Source organism: Cucurbita pepo, unplaced genomic scaffold (assembly GCF_057944985.1).
Source record: "Cucurbita pepo subsp. pepo isolate OVF unplaced genomic scaffold, ASM5794498v1 scafford_4, whole genome shotgun sequence".
Classification (NCBI taxonomy): Eukaryota; Viridiplantae; Streptophyta; class Magnoliopsida; order Cucurbitales; family Cucurbitaceae; genus Cucurbita; species Cucurbita pepo.
Window position 1 is genome coordinate 301,615 of NW_028257909.1, and position 27,817 is coordinate 329,431.

The 27,817-nt window shown below is 36.9% G+C and overlaps 2 protein-coding genes across 2 annotated transcripts; both read right to left on the minus strand.

Annotated features, from left to right (window-relative positions):
* Positions 1 to 5,304: 5,304 nt before the first annotated feature.
* LOC147786246 (S-protein homolog 1-like) lies at positions 5,305 to 5,754 on the minus strand. The gene has a single exon (XM_087120888.1). It carries the CDS (start codon positions 5,752 to 5,754, stop codon positions 5,305 to 5,307), a length of 450 nt encoding a protein of 149 aa, XP_086977014.1.
* A 3,764-nt stretch (positions 5,755 to 9,518) lies between these two features.
* Positions 9,519 to 9,968, minus strand: LOC147786247 (S-protein homolog 1-like). The gene has a single exon (XM_087120890.1). It carries the CDS (start codon positions 9,966 to 9,968, stop codon positions 9,519 to 9,521), a length of 450 nt encoding a protein of 149 aa, XP_086977016.1.
* Positions 9,969 to 27,817: the final 17,849 nt, after the last annotated feature.

The following is a 27,817-nucleotide window of genomic DNA, read 5'->3' on the forward strand; positions in this document are numbered from 1 at the left end:
AAGGTTTTATGCACTTTATTTACATTAATTTGATCATGGTGGGTACCATTTCATGAATGAAATTTTGTGGTTGCTAAAGTGGATGGTTTTGGTTTTGGCATTTTTTTTATGCTTCCATTTGATACAATTATTGTAATAAGCCTAATGTGTATGGGCTTTAATGAATGAAGAAAGGTCTGTAATTTTTATGGAGTCATTAGAGTTCATTTTAGGTTGTAATTGATCGAAAATGGAAAAGATAGCAAGCTGAACCGAAGAAGAAGATGGAAGAGGCGGTTTGGGTGTTTTTGCTACCTTTGGGGTCCGGTTCAACGTTTTTAAGGGTTGGTTCACCTAGTTCGTGGACCTGGGGAGCGGTTCAAGTTATTTTAATTATTAATGAATAATTTAGTTAATTGCTTGTTTTAAAATGCCAAAACCAATCCACTTTAGTGTGTTTAATTAATTATGCATTATGAATGTATGTTTTAATTTAATAGAAAATTTATATGCATAAAGTATGTCATATAGATTTAAAATCCCACCATAGGCTAAGCATGTTTCATGCATTCCAAGTATGTTATAAGTGTTATAATGTATAGTATGCATGTTTAGGGTTCCATGAGTGATAGATATAAATTGTTATATTATTGCATGGAATGGATGATTATATAATTGTTATATAAAGCATGTTAGATGCATGTTATAGGTTATTTTCAACGTCATAAAACAAGATAGACGTTAAAATCTATAATAAAGATAAGTGCATGCTCACTTAGGGTTAAGAACCGAGCACGATCAATTTTAATAGTTAAAATAGGTTGATGTCTTACAAAATTGCGGTTACGAGAAAGCTCACCTGGCACGATCTTGTCTAAGGCTGGAGGTACTTAAGTTGACAGTTTACGAAACACCTACTACCCGGAGATCGGACCAGTACTTGAGCTTAGTTAGCCCAGTTTTATGAGCATGCTTAAGTGATGTAAGATTTAGAAAAATCACATAGACTTAAGTTATATTTAATTAGCCGGAATATACTTAAGTAATGAGTATACCCAACCATCTAAAATACTTAGTGGGAGGAAAAAGGTGTATAAGATACATCGTTTTCTTTTCATGCTCTCTGTAAAATTCACACAGTGAGATTCATGCTCGGCCTCGTGTTGCCCTGGGAGAGTCCTCCATTCGAAAGGTATATGCATGAGTCAATAACAAGGTGAATAGAGAAAGTATTACAGTAAGTGGGAGAAGGAAGTATATCAAATACGTCCTATGGTCTCCACCACTAGGCTGCACCGTGAGATTCCCATGTTCCACCTGGATGTTGCCCTAGAGCAACTACCCATTCAGAGGGTCGTAACATGGGAGTCGAAACAACGCAAACTCAAGAAATGGATAGGATTTCTTAGGTCCATTTCCAACTTTGGCTTTTTCATTCGATAGCATTGTTGGGACCGATCTATGAGGTCTGAAAATGGCGGGTCACACTTACGAAGAAATACTAATAGTTGGTATATTCTTGAACAAAACAACGATAATTAAGAACACTATAGGAACAAGAGTTATTCTGGGATTAGTGTTTAAGTCACTAATGTCTTGGTTTAGTGAATGAGTGATTGACTGCCCCTCGGTAGCAGTTGCTCTAACTCACTAAAGTATCGTTGCAAATTAATAATGATTTGGATACATTATTACATTTGCTAAAACTGATTTGATTAAACAGGATTAAGTCAAATCACTAATAGAATTTTCTTTATATCACAGCATGACAAACTCAATAGTACAATTACTCGCTTCTGAGAAATTAAACGGCGACAATTATGCAACTTGGAAATCAAACCTAAACACAATATTGGTCATTGATGATTTAAGGTTTGTTTTAACTGAGGAGTGTCCTCCAAACCCCATCTTAAATACAAACCGAACAGTTCAGGATGCGTACGACAGATGGATAAAGGCAAATGACAAAGCCTGAGTGTACATTCTAGCCAGCATATCTGATGTTTTGGCTAAGAAACACGATGTTATGGGTACTGCTAAAGAGATTATGGAATCTCTAAAAGGGATGTTTGGACAACCGTCCTTCTCCCTTAGACATGAAACCATAAAATACATTTACAACTGCCGTATGAAAGAAGGGACCTCAGTTAGAGAACATGTCCTGGACATGATGGTCCATTTCAATGTGGCAAAAGAAAATGAAGTTGTCATTGATGAGAAGAGTCAAGTCAGTTTTATCATGATGTCTCTTTCGAAGAGGTTCTTCCAGTTCCGCACCAATGTGGTAATGAACAAAATATAATATAACTTGACTGCTCTTCTCAATGAGCTACAGACTTATCAGTCCCTCTTAACGAACAAGGGACAAACAGGAGAAGCAAATGTTGCTATTTCCATGAAATTATTACGAGGATCATCCTCAAAAATAAGTCTGGACCTTCAACTTCTGAAAGTGTTTTGATGAAGAAGACGGGTAAAGGGTAAAGGGAAAAATAAGATTCCTACTAACCGCAAACACATGGTTCAAAAAGCAGATAAAGGAAAATGTTTCCATTTAACGAAAACGAGCACTGGAAGAGAAACTGCCCAAAATACCTTGCAGAGAAGAAAGACGAAAAGACACAACAAGGTAAATATGATTTACTCGTTGTATAAATATGTTTAGTAGAGTATGAAAACTCAACTTGGATACTAGATTCAGGGGCGACTAATCAAATTTGTTCTTTTTACCAGGAAACTAGCTCCTGGAGAATGCTTGCAGACAGCGAGATAAGACTCAGGGTTGGAACAGGAGAGGTTGTCTCAGCAAGATTAGTAGGAAATTTAAAGTTGTTTTTTGGAGATAGATTCATTATATTAGATAATGTACTTTTTGTTCCTAAAATGAAAAGAAATCTAATATCTATCTCTTGTTTATTAGAACAATTGTATAAAGTATCTTTTGAAATCAATGAAGTGTTCATTTGCAAAAGAGGTATTCATATTTGTTCTGCAAAACTAGAAAACAACTTATATATGTTAAAACCGAGCGAAACAAAAGCTATTTTAAATACCGAGATGTTTAAAACAGCTGAAACTCAAAATAAACGACAAAAGATTTCTTCTAATACCTATCTTTGGTACTTAAGACTAGGCCACATTAATCTCAATAGGATTGAGAGATTGGTTAAAAGTGTTATGTTATGGAGCCTAATACTTATTTATAGCTTGGTCAACGGTTATATCAAGTAAAGCTATATTTGGTAAAGCTATATATAGTAAAGCTATATATGGTAAAGCTATATATGGTAAAGTTATATCCGGTAAAACTATATATGGTAAATAGCTATATATAGTAGATGGCTAAATCTGATAAAGCTATATATAGTAAACTATACCATATATATATATCTGGTCCGGTAGAGCTTTGAAAATGTACTTTTCTATTCTCTGTACTCTCTCTTGTTGTACATACCTGAAGTCATCGATAAAAAAGAAGAATCCTTTTAGCCAGAGTTCTCCTTGCAATTTTCTCTATCACATTCTTTGTGTTCATCTAGATCGAGCGTGTGCGTTGTTGTGTGATCCTAACAATTGGTATCAGAGCTAACGACTGATATCGATCCTAACAACTGGTATCAGAGCTAACGACTGATATCGATCCTAACAACTGGTATCAGAGGCAGGCGGAAGTCAGAGTCAGGCGAAACTCGCCACGATCTGTGAAGATGGAAAGTTCAAAGATTGGAATTGAGAAGTTCGATGGATCCGATTTCGGTTTCTGGAAAATGCAGATTGAAGATTGTCTGTACCAGAAAGATCTTCACGAACCTCTGTTGGGGGTGAAGCCGGATACCATAACCACGGAACAGTGGAAGCTCAAGGATCGACAAGCCTTGGGGCTGATCCGGTTGACGCTATCGAGAAACATGGCGTTCAACATTATTAAGGAGAAGACAACGTCAGGTCTGTTGAAGACGCTGTCGAATATGTACGAAAAATCGTCGGCTATGAACAAGGTGTATTTGATGCGGAGATTGTTATGAGTCCTTGTGAGAACTGCATTATGAGCAAACATAAACGAGTTAGCTTCACAAAGATTGTTAGAGAATTGAAGAAAAGTACCATGCCCTAAAACGTATAGTTTGTAATAAAAACATATTCTATTTTCAATAAAGTTATTATTGTTGTTTATCAAGTAAAGATTGTTATTGAATAAAGTGAACATTACGATCACTAATCTAAATCCAATAAACTAAGAACACTCTGGCTATAGTATGATTACTTGAACTATATGTAGTGAATAAAAATCATGGGACCTCGTGCATGTATGTATGTCATGTGTATCGGGATACTTCCCCGTTATGTTAAGTTAGTACGGATGCATACCTTCGATATATATGTTCGACATGTTATCATGAAGACCTTTTCTTTTATGAGGGTCCAGTCACATGTATTGTGTTGTGCCCGACAAAGTCCGGCCTAAGGGGCACGTATACCAATCCGTCTGAAGGGTCCATGTATGCGTACGTGGACCGTGTGTAGAAAAGTACCATGCATCCAACTCTGCCAAGAATTGAAAAAAAACTAAGGTCATGCTATGTTTTAAACGATAGGTCACAGTCATATATTGTGTGTGATTGCATTACTAACCGAATAATATAACTTTACACGATATAAGGTGTTTGCCTCACTAGTTGTGTTCGTATATCCCAACACCATTTTCGCATTTATAAAGAAATTTAAGAGGACCCTCTTGTAATTAAATATTATTTTGTATTTAATTTTGGTGTTGTTTATCTTCCTTTAAATTTATATTTTATCGAATTTTCTTGTTTTATTTTATGTTACTTTTCATTTTTTTTGTTTTCTTTTTCATATTTTTAGTTTTGGTCCGAGATCAAAATTCTTGAAAATCGGACATCAAGAAAGATTGTGGAACTACAATGTAATATGTGAAACTTTTAATAAGATATATGGAAATTAAGGGATTGTGCCTACCATCCTATTCTAAGATCGATGTGAAGATGACAGAAACATGAGCTTTTAATACCTATTTTAGATTTTATTGTTCTAAACTCTCTCTCAGATTGGTCCGTAAAAAACATCATTTTTTTTTTAGTTTTAATATAAAAACTATATTACAACTTTGAAAACTTGTATTCATATACAAATATAATATTTTGTTTTTCTTCATAATTTAAAATTTTGGAGAACAACAATACACTTCGTTACGAAATAAATTTCATACAAAAAAAAAAAAAAAAACAACATTTTTGTGTTATTCCATTATTTTTCATTGGTTCCGGAAGGATAATTCCACCAAAAGGAGATAATAAAGCTTCTCTAACTTTTATAGTTCCACTTGTGAATCAATTCATCAACATTAGCAAGAAAGTTTCTCAAGTAAATTCCATCATCTTTAGCCGTCCAAAGACAAGTTCCTACAGTTCCACGTTTGCACCTATCACGGAGCCATAAGTGCTGCGTTTCAGGCCAAAAGCTTTCAAATGAGACATATGCTTGTGGCGTCTCCAATTTGCACCAATAGAGGGTTGATCCCCAAAAGCTAACCTTGAAGTTCCACTGGTAATCATCTCCATGATTAAGCAAACGATGATACCCCAAGTCATCGTCTTTAGACTGACAATGCACAAGCAACCCAAGTTTGCTTAGCCCGTTAACCACATGAATGTAATATCTAGAAGGTCCTGGTGGTTGTAACGCGACCCTTGGAACCTGAGCCCCAACTAAAGCCACCGTGAAAAGAAAGAAAACGACAATATTCTTTATCATTTCCTAATCAACCTTTAGCTTAACTACCAATTTGTGTTGGACATGTGAATAAATATACGTACTTATAGTACATGCAAGAAACTATGTAAATGCATGCTATGGTTGCAAAAAAAACTCAATCATTTAACTAATCTCCGTTATGCAACACAATTTAAGGTTAATTTTGGGATAATTTGAGAGATTTATTAGATTTTCAATAACAAAATTCCTTGAATAGATAATAGTTATTAGCCCAAGAATAATAAATATTTCATTGATTTTTAAAACACTCTCATAAAATGGACAACAAAATATGAATACTTCCCGGTAGAAAACATAAAATAGAGAAAGCAATTCATAGATTACATATGGTATAGCACCCAAGTCCAACAAGGTATTAAATTCCCGATTTATTTTTTTAAGTTGAACTTTCAAACTTTTTACGAGGACCTTAGAAATTTTAGGGTGAGGTAGAACAGATAAGTTCAAAAAATTCTAGAACTATAGTTTCAAACAGGAATTGCGCAAGACTTCTTTCGCAAGAATTACTCAATGCCTGTTGGGAGAACCGTTATGGGGTTTTGATTTCATCATGTCACACCCTGAATCTCTAGGATGTTGGGTTTTATGCCCTAAAACGTATAGTTTGTAAACAAAAACATATTCTATTTTCAATAAAGTTATTATTGTTGTTTATCAAGTGAAGATTGTTATTGAATAAAGTGAACTTTACGACCACTAATCTAAATCCAATAAACTAAGAACACTCTGGCTATAGTATGATTACTTGAACTATATGTAGTGAATAAAAATCATGGGACCTCGTGCATGTATGTATGTATGTCATGTGTATCGGGATACTTCCCCGTTATGTTAAGTTAGTACGGATGCATACCTTCGATATATATGTTCGACATGTTATCATGAAGACCTTTTCTTTTATGAGGGTCCAGTCACGTGTATTGTGTTGTGCCCGACAAAGTCCGGCCTAAGGGGCACGTATACCAATCCGTCTGAAGGGTCCATGTATGCGTACGTGGGCCGTGTGTAGAAAAGTACCATGCATCCAACTCTGCCAAGAATTGAAAAAAGCCTAAGGTCATGCTATGGTTTAAACGATAGGTCACAGTCATATATTGTGTGTGATTGCATTACTAACCGAATAATATAACTTTACACGATATAAGGTGTTTGCCTCACTAGTTGTGTTCGTATATCCCAACACCATTTTCGCATTTATAAAGAAATTTAAGAGGACCCTCTTGTAATTAAATATTATTTTGTATTTAATTTTGGTGTTGTTTATCTTCCTTTAAATTTATATTTTATCGAATTTTCATGTTTTATTTTATGTTACTTTTCATTTTTTTTGTTTGCTTTTTCATATTTTTAGTTTTGGTCCGAGATCCAAATTCTTGAAAATCGGACATCAAGAAAGATTGTGGAACTACAATGTAATATGTGAAACTTTTAATAAGATATATGGAAATTCAAGGATTGTGCCTACCATCCTATTCTAAGATGGATGTGAAGATGGCAGAAACATGAGCTTTTAATACCTATTTTAGATTTTATTGTTCTAAACTCTCTCTCAGATTGGTCCGTAAAAATCATCATTTTTTTTAGTTTTAATATAAAAACTATATTACAACTTTGAAAACTTGTATTTGATGGTGTTAATATAACACATGCGGAAGCAATTTGGATCTTAGGCACTTTTAGAACATCAATTATTGTAAATAACTAGCATGTTCATAAGTATTAAAACTTAATGGGTTTAAATACTAACCTTTTGTAGTTCAAACTCCTTTTGCCTCACGAACCGGTTTCGAACCACCACTAGTGTCTTCTCCACTATCCTCCAGCCTTAGAACGGGATTGTGGAATCCGGTGAGTGACTAAACTTGGGAGGGATTTTGTATATGTGAAAGAGAGTGTTTGTTTCAAGGTTTTTTCATCAAGATGAAGAAGAATCCCTTCCAAGTATCATGATCACTCTATTTAAAGAGTCAAGTTTGCATGTTCATGCAAACTTGAGATCACCAAATTTTGACACTTAAAATTCCACTCAAATGTTTGGGATTATGTGGCAAGCATGCACGTTTGAGTTAACCAAATTTTGACACTCAAAATTCCACTCAAACTTGTGGGGTTTATTTGGCAAACATGCAAGTTGGTTAAACCAAATTTTGACACCTCAAAATTCCACTAACATGGATTTTTCCATTAGATGAAAGTCAACATTTTGACTTTCTTCATTTTAATTCAACAATTAATTTGAATAATTAATTTCAAATTAAAGTAACATTAAATGATTAATTAAACTATTTAATTAATATTTAATATTAATTCAAATGTCAATCCCAATCAATTCCGACACATAATTGATTTAAGATATTTAAATCTTATTTAAATATCTCAGATTCTCTCTTTTCGTTTAATTCGTAAATAAAACAAAATTGCGGTTAAATATATCGTATATATGTAACGCATATTCCCTAATTTGAATTCGAACACTTCGAACTCACTCGTCACACTGTTCTATGGTTTAGTCCGATATGAGCTAGCAGAGGGACCTAACGGACCTATAGATCATGGGCTCCAACGATCGAAGATTAACCGATTAAACTCATTGACCTGGTTAACCAACATTCGTTAACTACTAGGACACTCCACTATAGCCTAGTAGTTGCACTCCCCTCACTATAGATATATTTCTGTCCATCTGATATAACCATGATTAGTAAGTCGATCCTTCACAGGTTGTTCGTAACTAGAGCTGGGTCAATTTACCGTTTTACCCCTGAAGTCATTTCTTGTTCCTTATGTCTCACTGATCCTCTAATGAACAATTGGTTTGTGGTCCAACCAGTAAACCGAATCCCTCTCAGGCCAATGAGAGGGTGGGGCCCCTTGTTCAAGACATGGAGTCAGTGCTTAAGGGAACTACCTTTCTTCTATCCCTAAAAGTGGGTAGGAGTGAATTCCGTCTTGCACCCCATGTCCCCAGCCATTCACCCAGTCTTACCCCTGAAATGGGAGGCCTGTTGAGTCGGCGAACTAGAGCCACTCTCACCCATGCAAATCTAAGGATAATTCCGAATAAACAGGAGTTCATGGTTAGCTCAGGATTAAAACCGAGTTACCTAGGTTATCGAATGTAAAGAAAATCAGTCTCAACAGTAAACGACTTTATAAAGTGAGAGTGGTTTTCTTCATGGTCCGATCTTATGCAATACTCATTGCATAGGACGCCCCCACTCACATGTCTCCACATGCACAATTTAGTGATCACATTGTTTATATCATATACAAAAGTGGGCCGCATCCATAGTGTCCCCAGAATAAGGTACTCAGTCTTATCCTTATACTATAGATCATTTTGACTATATACTTGAACTTGATCCACTCTTATGTCTCTACATATAGTTCAAGTAATCATACTATAGCAAGAGTGTTCTTAGTTTATTGGATTTAGATTAATGATCGTAAAGTTCACTTTATTCAATAACAATTTATTACTGAATAAACATCAATAATAACTTTATTGAAAATAGAATATATCTTTGTTTACAAACTATGAGTTTTAGGACATAAAACCCAACAGTATTCATATACAAATATAATATTTTGTTTTTCTTCATAATTTAAAATTTTGGAGAACAACAATACACTTCGTTACAAAATAAATTTCATACAAAAAAAAACAACATTTTTGTGTTATTCCATTATTTTTCATTGGTTCCGGAAGGATAATTCCACCAAAAGGAGATAATAAAGCTTCTCTAACTTTTATAGTTCCACTTGTGAATCAATTCATCAACATTAGCAAGAAAGTTTCTCAAGTAAATTCCATCATCTTTAGCCGTCCAAAGACAAGTTCCTACAGTTCCACGTTTGCACCTATCACGGAGCCATAAGTGCTGCGTTTCAGGCCAAAAGCTTTCAAATGAGACATATGCTTGTGGCGTCTCCAATTTGCACCAATAGAGGGTTGATCCCCAAAAGCTAACCTTGAAGTTCCACTGGTAATCATCTCCATGATTAAGCAAACGATGATACCCCAAGTCATCGTCTTTAGACTGACAATGCACAAGCAACCCAAGTTTGCTTAGCCCGTTAACCACATGTATGTAATATCTAGAAGGTCCTGGTGGTGGTAACGCGACCCTTGGAACCTGAGCCCCAACTAAAGCCACCGTGAAAAGAAAGAAAACGACAATATTCTTTATCATTTCCTAATCAACCTTTAGCTTAACTACCAATTTGTGTTGGACATGTGAATAAATATACGTACTTATAGTACATGCAAGAAACTATGTAAATGCATGCTATGGTTGCAAAAAAACTCAATCATTTAACTAATCTCGGTTGCAACACAATTTAAGGTTAATTTTGGGATAATTTGAGAGATTTATTAGATTTTCAATAACAAAATTCCTTGAATAGATAATAGTTATTAGCCCAAGAATAATAAATATTTCATTGATTTTTAAAACACTCTCATAAAATGGACAACAAAATATGAATACTTCCCGGTAGAAAACATAAAATAGAGAAAGCAATTCATAGATTACATATGGTATAGCACCCAAGTCCAACAAGGTATTAAATTCCCGATTTATTTTTTTAAGTTGAACTTTCAAACTTTTTACGAGGACCTTAGAAATTTTAGGGTGAGGTAGAACAGATAAGTTCAAAAAATTCTAGAACTATAGTTTCAAACAGGAATTGCGCAAGACTTCTTTCGCAAGAATTACTCAATGCCTGTTGGGAGAACCGTTATGGGGTTTTGATTTCATCATGTCACACCCTGAATCTCTAGGATGTTGGGTTTTATGCCCTAAAACGTATAGTTTGTAAACAAAAACATATTCTATTTTCAATAAAGTTATTATTGTTGTTTATCAAGTGAAGATTGTTATTGAATAAAGTGAACTTTACGACCACTAATCTAAATCCAATAAACTAAGAACACTCTGGCTATAGTATGATTACTTGAACTATATGTAGTGAATAAAAATCATGGGACCTCGTGCATGTATGTATGTATGTCATGTGTATCGGGATACTTCCCCGTTATGTTAAGTTAGTACGGATGCATACCTTCGATATATATGTTCGACATGTTATCATGAAGACCTTTTCTTTTATGAGGGTCCAGTCACGTGTATTGTGTTGTGCCCGACAAAGTCCGGCCTAAGGGGCACGTATACCAATCCGTCTGAAGGGTCCATGTATGCGTACGTGGGCCGTGTGTAGAAAAGTACCATGCATCCAACTCTGCCAAGAATTGAAAAAAGCCTAAGGTCATGCTATGGTTTAAACGATAGGTCACAGTCATATATTGTGTGTGATTGCATTACTAACCGAATAATATAACTTTACACGATATAAGGTGTTTGCCTCACTAGTTGCGTTCGTATATCCCAACACCATTTTCGCATTTATAAAGAAATTTAAGAGGACCCTCTTGTAATTAAATATTATTTTGTATTTAATTTTGGTGTTGTTTATCTTCCTTTAAATTTATATTTTATCGAATTTTCATGTTTTATTTTATGTTACTTTTCATTTTTTTGGTTTGCTTTTTCATATTTTTAGTTTTGGTCCGAGATCCAAATTCTTGAAAATCGGACATCAAGAAAGATTGTGGAACTACAATGTAATATGTGAAACTTTTAATAAGATATATGGAAATTCAAGGATTGTGCCTACCATCCTATTCTAAGATCGATGTGAAGATGGCAGAAACATGAGCTTTTAATACCTATTTTAGATTTTATTGTTCTAAACTCTCTCTCAGATTGGTCAGTAAAAATCATCATTTTTTTTTAGTTTTAATATAAAAACTATATTACAACTTTGAAAACTTGTATTCATATACAAATATAATATTTTGTTTTTCTTCATAATTTAAAATTTTGGAGAACAACAATACACTTCGTTACGAAATAAATTTCATACAAAAAAAAAAAAATAACATTTTTGTGTTATTCCATTATTTTTCATTGGTTCCGGAAGGATAATTCCACCAAAAGGAGATAATAAAGCTTCTCTAACTTTTATAGTTCCACTTGTGAATCAATTCATCAACATTAGCAAGAAAGTTTCTCAAGTAAATTCCATCATCTTTAGCCGTCCAAAGACAAGTTCCTACAGTTCCACGTTTGCACCTATCACGAAGCCATAAGTGCTGCGTTTCAGGCCAAAAGCTTTCAAAAGAGACATATGCTTGTGGCGTCTCCAATTTGCATCATGTCACACCCTGAATCTCTAGGATGTTGGGTTTTATGCCCTAAAACATATAGTTTGTAAACAAAAACATATTCTATTTTCAATAAAGTTATTATTGTTGTTTATCAAGTAAAGATTGTTATTGAATAAAGTGAACTTTACGATCACTAATCTAAATCCAATAAACTAAGAACACTCTGGCTATAGTATGATTACTTGAACTATATGTAGTGAATAAAAATCATGGGACCTCGTGCATGTATGTATGTCATGTGTATCGGGATACTTCCCCGTCAAGATCTCTTATACTCCAACATCGTGAAGAGTTTAACTATCTCCATGTCGGTCTTGTCCAAGTCGCGGTAAAACCATTGTTCAGACTTGGATTAGATATCCCAGTCCTTATCTCCTTACGAGATAAGAGACATGAAGATTTCAAAACAAAAGATCATTAATTTCTGCTTTGCAGAACGTTAGTAATTCTTTATTCATTTGAATAGGTCGGACTTTTGTAGGAATATTTTTCTCCTCGAAAGCTTTGATATAAGGAAGATCAACAATATGTTGTTTCCTATTCCAAAATGCATTTGGGATATTTGAACAAACTTCTTTTTCTAATTGAGTTTGTAAAGTTTTGATTTTAAACTGGACAGTTTTGTTTTGAATTTGTTCTTCTATTCTTTTGAATGAAATTTCTTATTTCAAAAAAGAAATTTGTTTTTCTTTATAATTTAATACATTTATTGATTGAATAATTGTATTCTTTTCAAGGTTATTTATTTCGCTAATCCTTATGGGGAAAGAAAGTTAAATTTTATCTTCTTTCCTAAGGCTTTTGATTCTAACCCTTTTTCAGTTATTCTAAAAGGATATAATTGAGTAATGAAATGAGTACCTAGGATTAGTTCTTTTACTAGAAGGAAGGAATTTACGAAGCAAATTCCATCATTGCAAACATGAACTTTTGATAGTTTGTAATTAATTTTGAGTTTGTTGTTGTTAGCACCTCTAAGGCCCTCAGTAGTTTTTTCAAAATACTTTGTACGTATTAAGCCTTCTTGAATGCAATTTTGATCGGCTCCATTATCTATGAGAGCCTTTAGTGTGATTTTGAAATCATAAATTTTTAAGGTAACGAGAGCGTACCATTTTTGAAATTGAGAAGTGGTGATGGCTCCAACGAAGGAACTTTGAAAATCTTCTTCATCCAGGTTCGGTTGCGTCGTTTCCTTTTGTGCTGGCAGCCTTTCCTGAAGATTGAGAATTTCTTGACGAAGCGTATAAGATTCTGACCTGGTTTCAGATCTTAGCGCCTGTACCTCTTGTTTGAGATTATTAATCTCTCTTTGTAAATCTTGAGTAGTGAGTTCCCTCGGTTTTTCAAATCTTTGGAGAACAAATTGGAGTCTGTAGGGATTTCTTTCTTCCCTTTCAGTTGGCCTAGAGATTGTCTTCGCATCCCTAAGTCGTTGAGCAATCTTCTGTTGAATTTCTGGGTCTTGAACTTTTTCTACTACTTCGAGTAGAATTTCTTGATCCTTGGTAAGGACATTTATGCATCCTTCGCACGTTCTTTTTCCTTCTTGTTCTGATTCGTATTCTGTGCTAGAATATGAATCAGATTCTTCTTGGAGTTCGAGGATTTCTCCCTCGCTTGATTGCTCTGAGTCAGTTAGGGTCAGTCGTAATAGCTGATTTTTCAGCTCTTGATCTATATCCAACTCATTGATCTTTCCTTTGATTGGACACTTGTTAGCATAGTGTCCTTCTTCACGACATTTGAAGCAAGTTTGCTTTTTCTTTCCTCTATGGGTTTTTGTAGGAATATACTTCCTTCTTGAGTATGTTGGCTTCTGAGACTGCACGGGTTTACTCCGATATGTTTCTCTAGGCCTGTATGAATGATAAGGTTTTGGATGCGTCTTAACCTTCTTCCGTCTGGAGGTTGAGGGAGCTTCTATTCCCTTGCATCCATATTGATCGCAAAATCTACCAAGCTCTTTTCTGTTTGATATCGAAGAATTGAGCTTGTTTTGAATCTTTGACTCATTACAAAGTCTGAGTCCTTCTTCTATGATGAAGGATGCTATGGATCCGTATGACAAAGTTTGCCATGGAATTGTTCCATTGTACTTTGTCTTAAGACCATCTTTGATCCTCCTTGAGAAGTGTTTTGGTAGTCCATTGACGAAATTCTCTTTCCAGAATTCCAACGAACTATCTGTTCTAATAAGAACTTTGCTGAAGTACATGTCTTTGTACCACCTGAAATCACCTAAGGTAGGACATTTCAGATTCATGAGTATCTCAGCGGATCTCTCCTGGTATTTTAGAGGGTCGCCGACGAAGAATTCTATGAGGGTATATATGAGGGTGTTGACAGCATCCTCTACCCTTTCATGTTGTACCTCGGTCCTAGTTGATGGACCTTCTTTGATAATTTGAGTAGTTGGTCTAATGACATAGTGGTTTAATATCTGTTGGCGGGTTGTTTCGTCGAGATATTTGTCCCACCAATCCTTGAGTTGCCCGGTAAATCCGGTTACCAAAACTTGAGCTATCTGATGGTCGGATTTATGGCCTTGTAATTTATACGCGCCTGCGGCCATCATCATTTCATTTACAACATTCATTATCAGATAGTCAGACAATCAATCGATATTCCATTCATAGATTGCTAAACCATCGTAATGAGCTTGAGTTTGTAGTGTCTTTTCTTCAAACTGGATATCCGGAAAAGACGGTTGAGGATACCAGTTTTTCTGATTACTGGCATTATTTTGACTTCTTCTAGAGATCCTTTCAATTCGATTGTAGAAAGGTTCTTCTCTCTCGTTTGCAATCTCGTCTTCGAATTCTTGGTTCTCGTCATCATTGTTAACGACATTGACAGATGAATCTTGAGGCGTCATGGCGGGATTTAATATCCTGTCTAACTTTTCCTCTATCTTGGCCATTGCAGCCTCTTCTTTTGAAATCCTTTTTGTAAATATTTCGAGATTTGCCGGTCTGAGTATTGGTATTGACTCATCAACCTTTGGTACAGAGCTGCTTGCCTGTTCTTGCTGAGTACCTGATTTCTTTGAGATTTTTCCCTCGATACTTTCAAGTTGAGTAGCGATCGTGGATAAAATCTTATTTGAATAATTGTTTTGATGCTGGATATTCTTGATATCTTTTAGGGTCGGATTACCCTTTTCTAGTCCTTCCGGAATATGTTTGAAAGGGCTAGCTTTGACCTTTTCTCCGTAGTGGTTGTCGAATTCGACTTCTTCTAACGGAGGATGTTTCGAATATACCTCGCCTCTTTTGGTAGTCTTCCAACTCCTCTGGGTCAAGGTGCATACCTGCAGAATATTTTCTTCAAACCATTCGAAGAATGGTATATTTTCTTTGATGGCTTCCATATGAGAATACCACTGAGCTCTTAATTCATTTCGCTCAGCCTCTTTGTAGGTTTGGAAGAAGGCATTTCTTTTTGAAGAGTTGGTAGTTGACATAAAATCTGCTTTCAAAAATTCTCTGTCTATCTGGAAATCAGCTGTAATGACATTTAGCTGGCTTTCGTAGACGGATTGAGTATCCATATCCGTATGGGTTGGAGACCTTGAGCCATCTTCATAGTGGATTGACGCTCTTTTTTGATCATAACTGACCTCTTTTACCTTTAAGGGGTCATACATTGATCTTGATATTCCTGAAGTACTTGGTCTAGAACTCAGGAATTCTTTTACTTTTGACTCTGACGAAGGTTCTTCGCTGAATTTTATTTCAACGCTTCCATCGTCATGTTCGATAATTTGGACTGGGTTTTGAGATTCTTTCCTCTTTGGAAGATTTGCATCTTCTATTTTCCAGAGAGTGCTTCTGGTTATTTGATCCCAAGACAGTGTTTTTGGGACAGTCACTGATGATTTTCCAATATTTGCTTCTATGAGCATAGTCCATCCTTTTGGTGAGGATCTTAATGCTCTTGGAGAAATGTTTGTATTCATGAGCTTATAATAAACCCTGAATATAACGACTGAAGAATGGGTTTCAGCCTTGATGTTTAAATTTTTTGACTGTAAATCTAGCATGAGAGCTGATAATATGTGTGGGTCCTGGAGAGACAGAGTAAAGTTTGGATAACAATTGAAATAGACTGGTCCATTCTCTAAATTGGATTGAACCATTCCCAATAAAGAATTTGAGAAATCTTCATGTCTCTTATCTCGTAAGGAGATAAGGACTGGGATATCTAATCCAAGTCTGAACAATGGTTTTACCGCGACTTGGACAAGACCGACATGGAGATAGTTAAACTCTTCACGATGTTGGAGTATAAGAGATCTTGAAAAAAGATTCAGAGATTCCCTATTGCTATGAATTGGGATGTTCTTCTCTGAGAATTTGATGCATGATCTTTGAGTAAAATTGAAGGTTGAAATTTGGTAGATAGTTTTAGGATCTACCTTTGGAATAGTCCAATTTTTGAGTTGATCTTCGATTCTAGCAATCTGGTATTCTTGATTGATAGTATTTGAGATTGTGAGATTTTCTCCCCTTCGATGTTCATTTGAACTTTCTTCTTCATCGGTAGAGCATTTGAGATGGCTTGATTTTCTGAGCTTTCTAAGAAATTCGTTCATAAGATAGATAAGAAAAGAGTAGGATGATTTTTCTCTAAATTGTTCAATTGATATTCAAGAGAGAGCTATCGGCCGATCGATGCCCTCTTTACATTGATGAAGTCCCTTTATAGACTTCGAGTTTGTTCGTAAATTTGAAAAACGTCAACTAAGAGATAAGATCGAATCTAAGAGGACAGTACCCCTGCAAGATCTGTTTTCCTATAAGACATAAAGTAAACTAATAATTTAAAAGACTAATAATTTACCGACATTAGTAATTGGCATGTGAGCCTTTACTGTGTGGCTGACAAGTTGTCAATCTTTGTTTTGTCTTTGGTAAAGTTGTCACGTTGTAGATAAGATTTTCTTCAGAATTTTTCATATGACTAAGCACCCAAGCTTGCCAACGGACTTACTGCACTTCCCGCGTCTTACCACCTGGAACACAAGGGCTATTCGCTCAGCTATCACATACTTCAAATTCTTCTGAATTTTCATATCTTCCTCCTGGTTTCTGTGATATCGCTCTTAAAGATCGAGTAACTCCTCTTCCCTCATGAATAGAAGGCTCTGATACCATTTACAAATGCTTATTGCCTCCCATTTCAGGGGTAAGACTGGGCGAATAGCTGGGGACATAGGGTGTAAGAAGGAATTCACTCTTACCCACTTTTAGGGATAGAAGAGAGGTAGTTCCTTTAAGTACTGACTCCAGTTGTTGAACAAAGGGCCCCCACCCTCTCATTGGCCTGAGAGTGATTCGGTTCACTGGTTGGACCACAAACCAATTGTTCATTAGAGGATCAGTGAGACATAAGGAACAAGAAGTAACTTCAGGGGTAAAACGGTAAATTGACCCAGCTCTAGTAACGAACAACCTGTGAAGGATCGACTTACCAATCATGGTTATATCAAATGGACAGAAATATATCTATAGTGAGGGGAGTGCAACTACTAGGCTATAGTGGAGTGTCCTAGTAGTTAACGAATGTTGGTTAACAAGGTTAAGAAGTTTAACTGGTTAATCTTGGATCGTTGGAGCCCATGATCTATAGGTCCATTAGGTCCCTCTACTAGCTCATATCGGACTAAACCATAGAATAGTGTGACAAGTGAGGTCGAAGTGTTCGAATTCGAATTAGGGAATATGCGCTACATATATACGATATATTTAACTGCATTTTTGTTTTATTTACAAATTAAACAAAAAGAGAGAATTTGAGATATTTAAATAAGATTTAAATGTTTTATTCAAATATGTGTTGATTGGGATTGACATTTGAATTAATATTAAATATTAATTAAATAGTTTAATTAATCATTTAATATTACTTTAATTTGAAATTAATTGTTGAATTAAAATGAAGAAAGTAAAAATGTTGACTTCATTTAATGGAAAATCATGTTAGTGGTATTTTGAGGTGTCAAAATTTGGTTTAACCAAACTTGCATGCTTGCGAAATAAACCCCACATATTTGAGTGGAATTTGAGTGTCAAAATTTGGTTAACTCAAACTTGCATGAACATGCAAACATGACTCTATAAATTGAGTGATCATGGTACATGGAATGTCTTACTTTGGGAAAAACCGTGAGGAAAACCTCTCATAAACACTCTCTTCATATTTACTAAATCCCTCCCAAGTTTAGTCACTCACCGGATTCCATAATCTCGTTCTAAGGCCGGAGGATAGTGGAGAAGACACTAGTGGTGGTTCGAAACCGGTTCGTGAAAAAAAAAAAAGAAGGAAATTTGAGCGACAGAAGGTTAGTATTCAAACTCATTGAGTTTTAATGCTTTTGAACATGCCAGCTAATTTACTATAATTGATGTACTTAGAGTGCCTAAGATCCAAATTTCTTCCGCATGTGTTATATTAACACCATCATAGGAAAAATTTTGCCAGTCAATGTTTATAAAATAAGAGGGAAATCAAAATGTGTATTTATATATGCCAAATTCATCTAACGAGGGAAGCGGGAATGAGATACATGATTCCCTAGGTCCATAATCCCTCTATTACTTCTAAACTCTAGAGTACCCTCTCGTCACGATCAAGCAATCTACTTGTAGTCTCTCATCACATCCTTAACCTAGCAGGGAACCAATTGTTTACTTTTGTCCCGAGTTTCCACACTCTTGATACAAAGGCCTGGGCTGAAAACTTAGCCTTCGCAATGGTACACGGTGGGGAAGAACATGGTGAGTGTTGGTCTGCTTGCATCCATGGGAGTATTAACTGGTGAACCCGTCCCACAGGCCATGAAGTAACCCTATGGTGAGGGGGTGCTACCCCTCGGTACATGCCACCTAAACAAGTTACTCACATGATCAACGGCCTCTCATAGGACGGATCTTACGTGCAGGGTAACTACTACCTTGCATCGTGATTAATGTCCTAAAACACGATGTGTCCACAATGCAGTGTAGTCGATCTACCACTGAGTAACAAGCCTTGGACATAGGATTGCCAGGTGTATGGCTAGTGCCGTAAATCCTAGGGGGAGTGTCTTGGAGAATAAATCAATAACAGAATAAATACCTAGAAAGTACCAAGAACAAGAGAAAGATCTAGGTCTAGAACATGGATCAAGACCCTAGTTCTAAGTACAAGAACCAAGAACCAAGAACCATGGTACTAAGGCCCTTAAAGGATGACCAAGGTTTTAGAATCCAAGGACCAATGTCCTTCGAATAAATCACGATAAGAACCCCAAGTTAACAACAAGTGGGCCTAAGTACTTACAATAAGAAACAAGAACAAGACAAGAAAGAGTGTGGTATCCTAGCATATCAACGAATGGATTGAGAGCCTACAAGCAGGCTACATATTAAGTCTTTGTACTCATTCCTTATTCTCCATTTTTTTCAGGTAAGGAGCTGGTCGAAGTCGGGAGTGGACTCTTGGGCAGGTGCCATAGAATAAACTCACCCGTCGTCCTCAACTCTTTTGTTTTAAAATTCTTTGAGTTCGTTTCTTATTTTGTGTTTTAAATTTTGTCGTGTTGTAAATTACTTATGTGCGCACACTATTTTGTTATAATATTGTCTCACCCTCTGATCGCCCTTCGAGATTCCATTGGTCTCAGACCTTTAAAGGTGTTCAATCCTAAGTCTCGACCCACCAATCTCCGTGCTTACCCTAGACTTAACTCGATTCTGTTGCTTATTCTTTAAAGGGAGAGATCACACAATAATTCACCAGGAGTCACACATGCTCAATGGGACGATAACATCCATCCAGCAGCCAGATTGCTGATAAATAAACATCTCATCCGCTGTCATAGCATGATTACTTACACCAGTACTAAAGTATATCAAGACAGTATACTGGGTAAGACAAGAAATTTCAACAACTAGCAAGTCTGTTTTCATTCTTAGTAAGTTTGCTAGGTCGTTGTTAATCAAGAATAGCTACCTAGGATTAATTTTACTAGCATGCATTCATAAGCAAGCGAATTGTAAAAGTACTGCTTTGTAGGTTTTCATGTTGTTACTTACAGATTTGTCGTGTGCCTTCTCGAGTAGGATTAGAGGACAAAAAGAAAGTCTATACACGCTCTCACGTGCTTTTCTAGCACCAAAGAAGTTTTCTACGTGCGCATATACAGTCACGGGTCGCGTATCGTTGGTTAGTGAATAGGTCGGGTAGGATTTTGAGCACCCGGATCAAACTCCAGTTCTTTGGTACTGTTTGAGTTCATGGGCTCCAACGATCCGAGATCAACTAGCTAAACTCATTAACCTTTTAACCAACATTCGTTAACTACGAGGACACTCCACTATAGACTAGTAGTTGCACTCCCCTCACTATAGATATATTTCTGTCCATTTGATATAACCATGATTAGTAAGTCGATCCTTCACAGGTTGTTCGTAACTAGAGCTGGGTCAATTTACCGTTTTTACCCCTAAAGTTACTTCTTGTTCCTTAAGTCCCACTGATCCTCTGATGAACAATTGGTTTGTGGTCCAACCACCAAACCGAATCCCTCTTAGGCCAATGAGAGGGTAGGGCCCCTTGTTCATGTAACAACCCTAAATTTCACATATTTAGAGTCGCCACTAACGTCTCATGCTCATCTATAATGCGGAAATATAACTCTTACATGAACATCATTTATAATGTAAACTTTTAAAAACGTTTAAAATAACTCCTCTGGAAAACACAGCCATGGTCTTACCTGTTTAAATACAAAATACGAAAATTTAGAGATAATGAAAACAAATACAAAATAATTTAAAACAATGCAATGCAAAACAACCTATTATAACTCAAAACTAAGAATTTAAATATGAGTCTACCCTATGCATGTGCCATAGTCTCTGCTCGCGATGCCGCTGTCCTCCGTACAAGTGCGCCTTGCCCTTTACCTGAAAAATGATGTGGCACACGGCCTAAGTATTTCAAAGAATACTCAGTAAGTGGCCCCACTATAGGGGCCACACAAATGCAAACACATGCAATCATGATTTAGGGACCTATCTCTAATCCTCTTAGGGGTAGCGTCCAGTCTCGGACGAATTGGATGTGTAGTACTTCCCAACACACGACTCACACGTTCGAGTGTGAATCCCAAGGGCGCTAGCACACCCCCTGGACCCTCTGGTCAAGCTAATATGTAGCGACGTCTGGAGGTCAGTGGAACCCCATAGTGTCATGCGCCTCATGAACATTCTCATCTGTGTGCGTTTGCACCTGTGCGCATTCGCGCTCATCATATGGTGCGCGTCCGCACTCATCATCTCTAGGGGAAGTAGCCCTATGCTTATTTACATACAATATGCATGAGGTCCCTCTAAATCCATCATAATGTCTCTTCTGATACAACCCTCTAGTCTCATCCTTTGTTACTCTAGGTAACACATACTCGTGGATATTTATATTAATATCATTTTCACGCTCTTAAGGTTGTGTCCTATGTCGATCTAACGACATGATGCAATATGACACGCATCATCATATAGCATGCTCAATATGGAAAACATCATCATATTAAGGTAAACATCATGCAATCATCATACTCATCATATTGCCACAAAGTGCATCAAACATATCAAGTTCGTCATTCATCAAAATATGTATGTACTGCACACATCAACAAGTATCGTAACCCACACATCATCATAACTCATACATCATCATAACTCATACAATGTTTAGCCTATCCTATAGTAAGGCCACTTACTTGGTTGGCCTTGGCCGAAGTACTCCCTAAATAGCTAAATGTAAGCTCCCGTTCCGTGAGAGCTGCTTCCTACGTTGCCGGGGTTTGTTTCCTATCACACCGTTCACCACTTTCCGTTAGTATTTCACAATTAATTTACCTATAATTCAATAAATGTGAAATATGGCGCTAAAACGGCCTCAGATACCTTAATCGAACCCAAAAACAGATTCGGGAGGGTCGAAACAGTGGAAATCGAGCTGAAAATAGGTGAGCCGAGCTGAACAGCCGCTGGGAGCCGCCGGAGCGTCACTAGAGGAGCCCAAGCCGTTGCACCGAGACGAGGCGAGGGACCGCCTGCGCCGCTATGTGACACTTGGCAGCAACAGAGCGAGCTACGTCGTACGGTAGCGTTGCATCGTAGCGCGGGTCGCAGCACGGTTCAAGTAGTGGTCCAGGTCGTGGGCTGCAAAAGGATACTGGGCCAAGACTAATCGTTGGGCCTCGGCTTACTGGGCTGGGTTGCAAGTGTTTGGGTTGTAGGCTGGCTCGATTGGACCGTGGGTCTGGTCTCGGGTTGGTTCAACTAAACCATAGCTACTGGGCTGGTTTGAGGTATGGGCCGCTGTAGTTGGGCTGGGCTGAAGGTAGAGGTCGAGGGAAAGAATGGGCTGGCTCTCTCGAGTCTTGGGTTCGGGTTGACTCGGATCTATGGATCTCGTCTTCCTTACCCGACTTTGGCCAATTTTCTGGCGAGTTTTCTCTCTCCTTTCCGTGGTGTTTCTGTTGCCGATTTCGGTCCTCTTTCTTCCTTTTCCTCTTTATTTGTCGTCCTTCTTTCTTTTCTGGGAGTTTTGCGGCCTAAAATTTCCTAAAACCACAGATCTAAGAACGATTAGGAAAACCCAACCTTTTGACCTCGGTTATCGATGACGGCGCTTACGAAAAAGCACAAAATTCACCTTGAGTTATTGTGCTTTCATTAGGGATCCTTCTCATGGTGGTAACAGGTCGTTTGGTGTCAGTTTGAGGGTGGTTTGAGGGTTCGTCGGAGAAACTGGATACTCGCCGACATTTATCCGAAATCTCTCTCTCTCGTATTTTATTTCTTTTCTCCCTTTGAAGGTATTCTGATAGGTGCTGGGAGTCGTGGGCTGAAGACTGGGCGTGGTGTGGCCGTCGTTTCGCGTGGGGTTTGGGAAACTCGGCGGTCACCAGAAAACTTGCGAGTTTTCTAGCGACTGAGTTTTTTTTTTTTTGTTTTTTTTTCTATCTTGGGTCGTTACATTATCTACCCCTAAAAAGAAATTTTGTCCTCGAAAGTCTCAAACTCTTGTACCAACTCGGGGTATTTTTCTCTTATTTAGTCCTCACACTCCCACGTGGCTTCCTTACTGTGGTGATTCCGCCACAGTACCTTAACGAACACAATGCTCCTGTTGCGTAAGGTTTTTACTTCTCTAGCTAAGATTCTTACTCGTTTTTCCTCGTAGCTTAGATCTTCATTGAGTTGGAGTGGTTCGTAGTCTATTATGTGGATAGGGTCCGTAATGTACTTCCTCAGCATCGACACGTGAAATACATCATGTACTCCTGAGAGGGCTGGAGGTAGGGCTAACTTATACACTACTGGACCAACTCACTCTTAGATCTCGAATGGTCCAATGAATTTAGGACTTAACTTGCCCTTATGTCCGAATCTTAACACACCTTTCATAGTTGCCACCTTGAGGAATACTGGGTCCCCTATCTCAAACTCCAGGCTTTTACGCCTTACATCGGCGTAACTTTTCTGTCTACTTTGAGCGGTACGCATCCTCACTTGAATTTTCTGGACAGCCTCATTGGTGAATCGAACCAGCTCGGGTCCTACTAATTCTCTCTCTCCTACTTCGTCCGAACATAGTGGGGACCTACACCGTTTCCCGTACAGGGCCTCAAACGGTGCCATTCCAATAGTTGCTTGGAAACTGTTGTTATACGAGAATTCCATCAGGTGGAGTTTAGAATCCCAACTTCCCTTAAAATCTAGTACACAAGCGCGTAGCATGTCCTCTAGAATTTGGTTTAAACGCTCCATTTGTCCATCTATTTGGGGCTGAAAGGCGGTACTAAAGTCAAGGCGGGTACCCAGCGCTTTTTGAAGTCCGAGCTAGAACGCCGACATAAAGCGTGGGTCCCGATCTGACACTATAGATACTTGGACTCCATGTAGTCTTACTATTTCTTTCACATACAGCTATGCCCAATTGTCAACTGTATATGTAGCTTTCCCAGGTAGGAAGTGTGCCGACTTGGTCAACCTATCGACAACTACCCGATCATTGTATAGCCTTTAAGCGTTTTGGGTAATCCTACTATGAAGTCCATTGCTATGTTTTCCCACTTCCACTCTAATATGCTTAGGGGCTGCAACAACCCCGCCGCATTTTATTGAGGATCTTTCACTTGTTGAAAAACTAAACACTTGCTCACAAACTCGGTCACGTCCCTCTTCATGCTCTTCCACCAGAAGTGTTGTTTTAAATCTTGGTACATCTTAGTACCTCCTAGGTGCATGGCAAATGGCGAGTTGTGAGCTTCGTTAGTATTTCTTTCCTAAGCTCCTCTATTGTCAAGACATATAGGCGTCCCTGATACAATAGCCCTTCATCTGTGGTCTTCGAGAACCCATTTACTAGACTCTCAGCTAGCTAGCTTAAGACATTCTGTAGGTTTGGATCCTCTCGTTGGGAGGTAACCATTCTTTGCCTAAGTATAGGTTGCACTGTAAGTCGAGCCAGTTGTGCCATGATTTTCTCGGTCGCTACAACTATGTTGGCTCCCATGAATTTTCTTTGTACCCTTACTTCCCTCGTAATGAGGGCCGAAGAGTGGGCCGCATTTCTACTCAAAGCGTCTGCGACCACATTTGCTTTTCTAGGGTGGTACCGGATATCTACATCGTAGTCCTTCACCAATTCTAACCACCTTCTCTGTCTCATATTTGACTCTTTCTGGGTGAAGAAATATTTAAAATCTTGTGGTCGGTTAAACTTTGAATTTTCTCTCCATACAGTTAGTGTCACCAAATTTCAGCGTGAACACTACAGCAGCCAACTCCAGGTCGTGGTTAGGGTAATTATCTTCGTAATCATTTAGTTGACGGGACGCGTATGCAACAACTTTACCGTGTTGCATTAACACACATCCTAGCCCATTCTTTAAAGGCGTCACTAATACAATTAGTTTATATAAAACTGAATCACGAAATATTTAATCTGTATTTATAAATTCATTAATTGAGAAGATTAATATTTCACAGATGATCATATGCGACTTGATTTTAATTCTTAGTGAGTTATGAACTCTTGTCTATGAAGGTTATCCTTTTATTTGTATGGATGAGAATGACTTTCGTAACCTAATCATTATGCCTGCAATTTTCAGTACTTGACCAAACGGGAGATGGGAACATAATTTCACGAGATGACTTTCACCCATTCTCATATATGTAAGTAGATGAGTAGTTTCCTTTAGTGTTGATTTTGAGATTTGAACAATGAGGCCCACCCCTCTTACTGGCTCGAGAGGGACTTAGTTTATGATTGAATCATTAACAAATGGTTCATTAGAGAATAAGTGATACTTAAGGGGAAAGATATAATTAAGGGGTATAAAGAACTTTTGACCCAGCTGTAATTACGGAAAAATTGTGAATGATTGACTTGTTTGTAATGATTATATCAATTGACACAACTTGTTCTACCATCCATAAAAGTGCAACTCTAAATATATAGTTAACGAATCAAAATTGATTAATTAAGACTTTAATTTAGTTAAAAGAAAATTTTGAAGGATACAAATTAAAATTTAATCTAAGAAAATAGATCTAATTTGAAGGGTTGGAATAAATATTTAATATGTTAAATAAATACAAATAGAGAAAAATATATTTGATTTAAAGTGTTTATTTAATATATTAGATATATTAAATATAAAAAGACAAAAAAAAAAAAAAAAAAAAAACTTAATCTGAACCGTTCACATTAATATTTAATACATCAACTATATTAAACATAAAAGCTAAAAGTAGGTTTATTGTATCACACTTCCATCTTGGCTAAGAATCCCCCGGTTATCCCCCGACTATAACTCCGCATCATTTTTTAGTATAAACGATGCACAAGTCACCTTTTGATCTTCGGGACAGTTCATTTATAACGACTCGAAATTTTTTATTTAATTTAAGGTCGCGACTGTATACATATCATAAATATTGAATGCGGAAATACTACCATTTAAACTTTCATGAATCATAACCTTCAACTTAAAACACAGCCATGGACTTACGTGTTTCGAAAAAAACTTTAAAAACAACACAACAAAAGGCTAAATAAAATAAATGAACGTTTAAATTAAAAACATCATATCCTAGTCTAAGTCTAAGAAAATAAATACGACTACTCTATGCATGTGCAATAGTTTCGAGTTGCGATGCCGTCGTCAGCCGTACAGGAATGCCTTGCCTTAATCTAAAATAAAGGTAGCACGTGGCTTGAGTATTTTAAGAAATACTCAGTAAATGACCCCACTATTAGGGGTGAAATGCAAAAACATGCAAATGCAATGACGGAACCTATCATTTAAATCCATTTTCCTACGGTACTGTCCTAACGGGTAATTTGGATGTGTATCATATACTCTACACATAGCCCATACGTGCGAGTATGGACTCACAAGTCAGTTCGCACACCGCTGGGCACCCTTCCTTGTTAGGCGAGCATACTCCGGGAGATCCTTAGGCCAGACACCCGTTAGAACTAGTAAACGTCACAACAACATTAGGTTAACCATAATGATCGTACCCCTGCCTGACCGTCGCAGCATTATGATAAACATAATGATCGTTTTCCTGCGTAGTCATCGCAACATTATGATAACCATAATGATCGTATTTCTGCCTCGTAACGTATTTGTCCGTACTATTGTGAAGGTAAGGGGTATCCCCCAATGCATGAACACACAATAATGCATGAAGTCCCAACATTTTTTCATTTTCATTATCATTTAATACAACCCCACTAGCGTTCCGTACATCCCATATCATTTTTCATATCACTTATCATATCTTTCATGCATATGCTGGGGTCGTATTTCATGCTAGTTCGTTGTTTTGCATGTCAATCATATCATATCATTCAAATTACATAAGTGTATCATAATCATAACATTTCATGCTTCCAGGCATAATAATTTTCATCATATACGTATCATGCCATAACATATCGCATCACAATATTCATATCATAAGCATGTCAATTTATCACATATCTTACCATAACATATTGTCTTTATATCATATCACAATATATATACATCCATCATTCACATATCGTATCATAATCATATCATATCGTAAAAACTTCGTGGTCATATCATTCCCTAACTTAACATAGCCTTAACATTCTTATACCTATCACAGTCATGTCGTTACATGAACGTACCCTGACGTTATCGTTCTATCAATCTATCATAATTCTATCTCTTTCTACCCATAACCTAACTATATTCTTTTATCAACCTCTCATATCCATAGTACTTCTAGATGTAACCTCACCTTCACGTTTCATGAACAAATCTTACTTCTATCGATTCACAAATAATTCACACATATTAGTATATATGACATGTGTAGAACCACGAGCATGTGTCAACATCAAATATAACCATATCAATAGTAAGGTCAGTTACCGGGTTAGCTTAAGTTGTTGTCACGAATATATCCTTAATGAATGTTCGATTCTGTCCCTTGAAATCCAAGTAAACCTATTTGAACCCATGACATAAGTTTGAACCCTATCAAATTACCTCTCTAATTTAGATTGGTCCATTTACTTTTATTAAAAATCTTGTTTTCTATGATTTTGTATAAAAAAATTGACAGAGTTATTTTGTGTTTGTATTTACTTTTCTTTCTATATTTAGTTTAAGTTTTTTAATACTCAAATCTTTCTTTTTTTTTTTTATTATTTGTATTTACTCTATAGCCTTTTAATTTTGTTCACATGTATTCCAAATTTATA

What these genes read in the sequence shown, in the direction of transcription:
- LOC147786246 (XM_087120888.1), bottom strand. Translation starts at nt 5,754, where the DNA reads ATGATAAAGAATATTGTCGTTTTCTTTCTTTTCACGGTGGCTTTAGTT.
- LOC147786247 (XM_087120890.1), bottom strand. Translation starts at nt 9,968, where the DNA reads ATGATAAAGAATATTGTCGTTTTCTTTCTTTTCACGGTGGCTTTAGTT.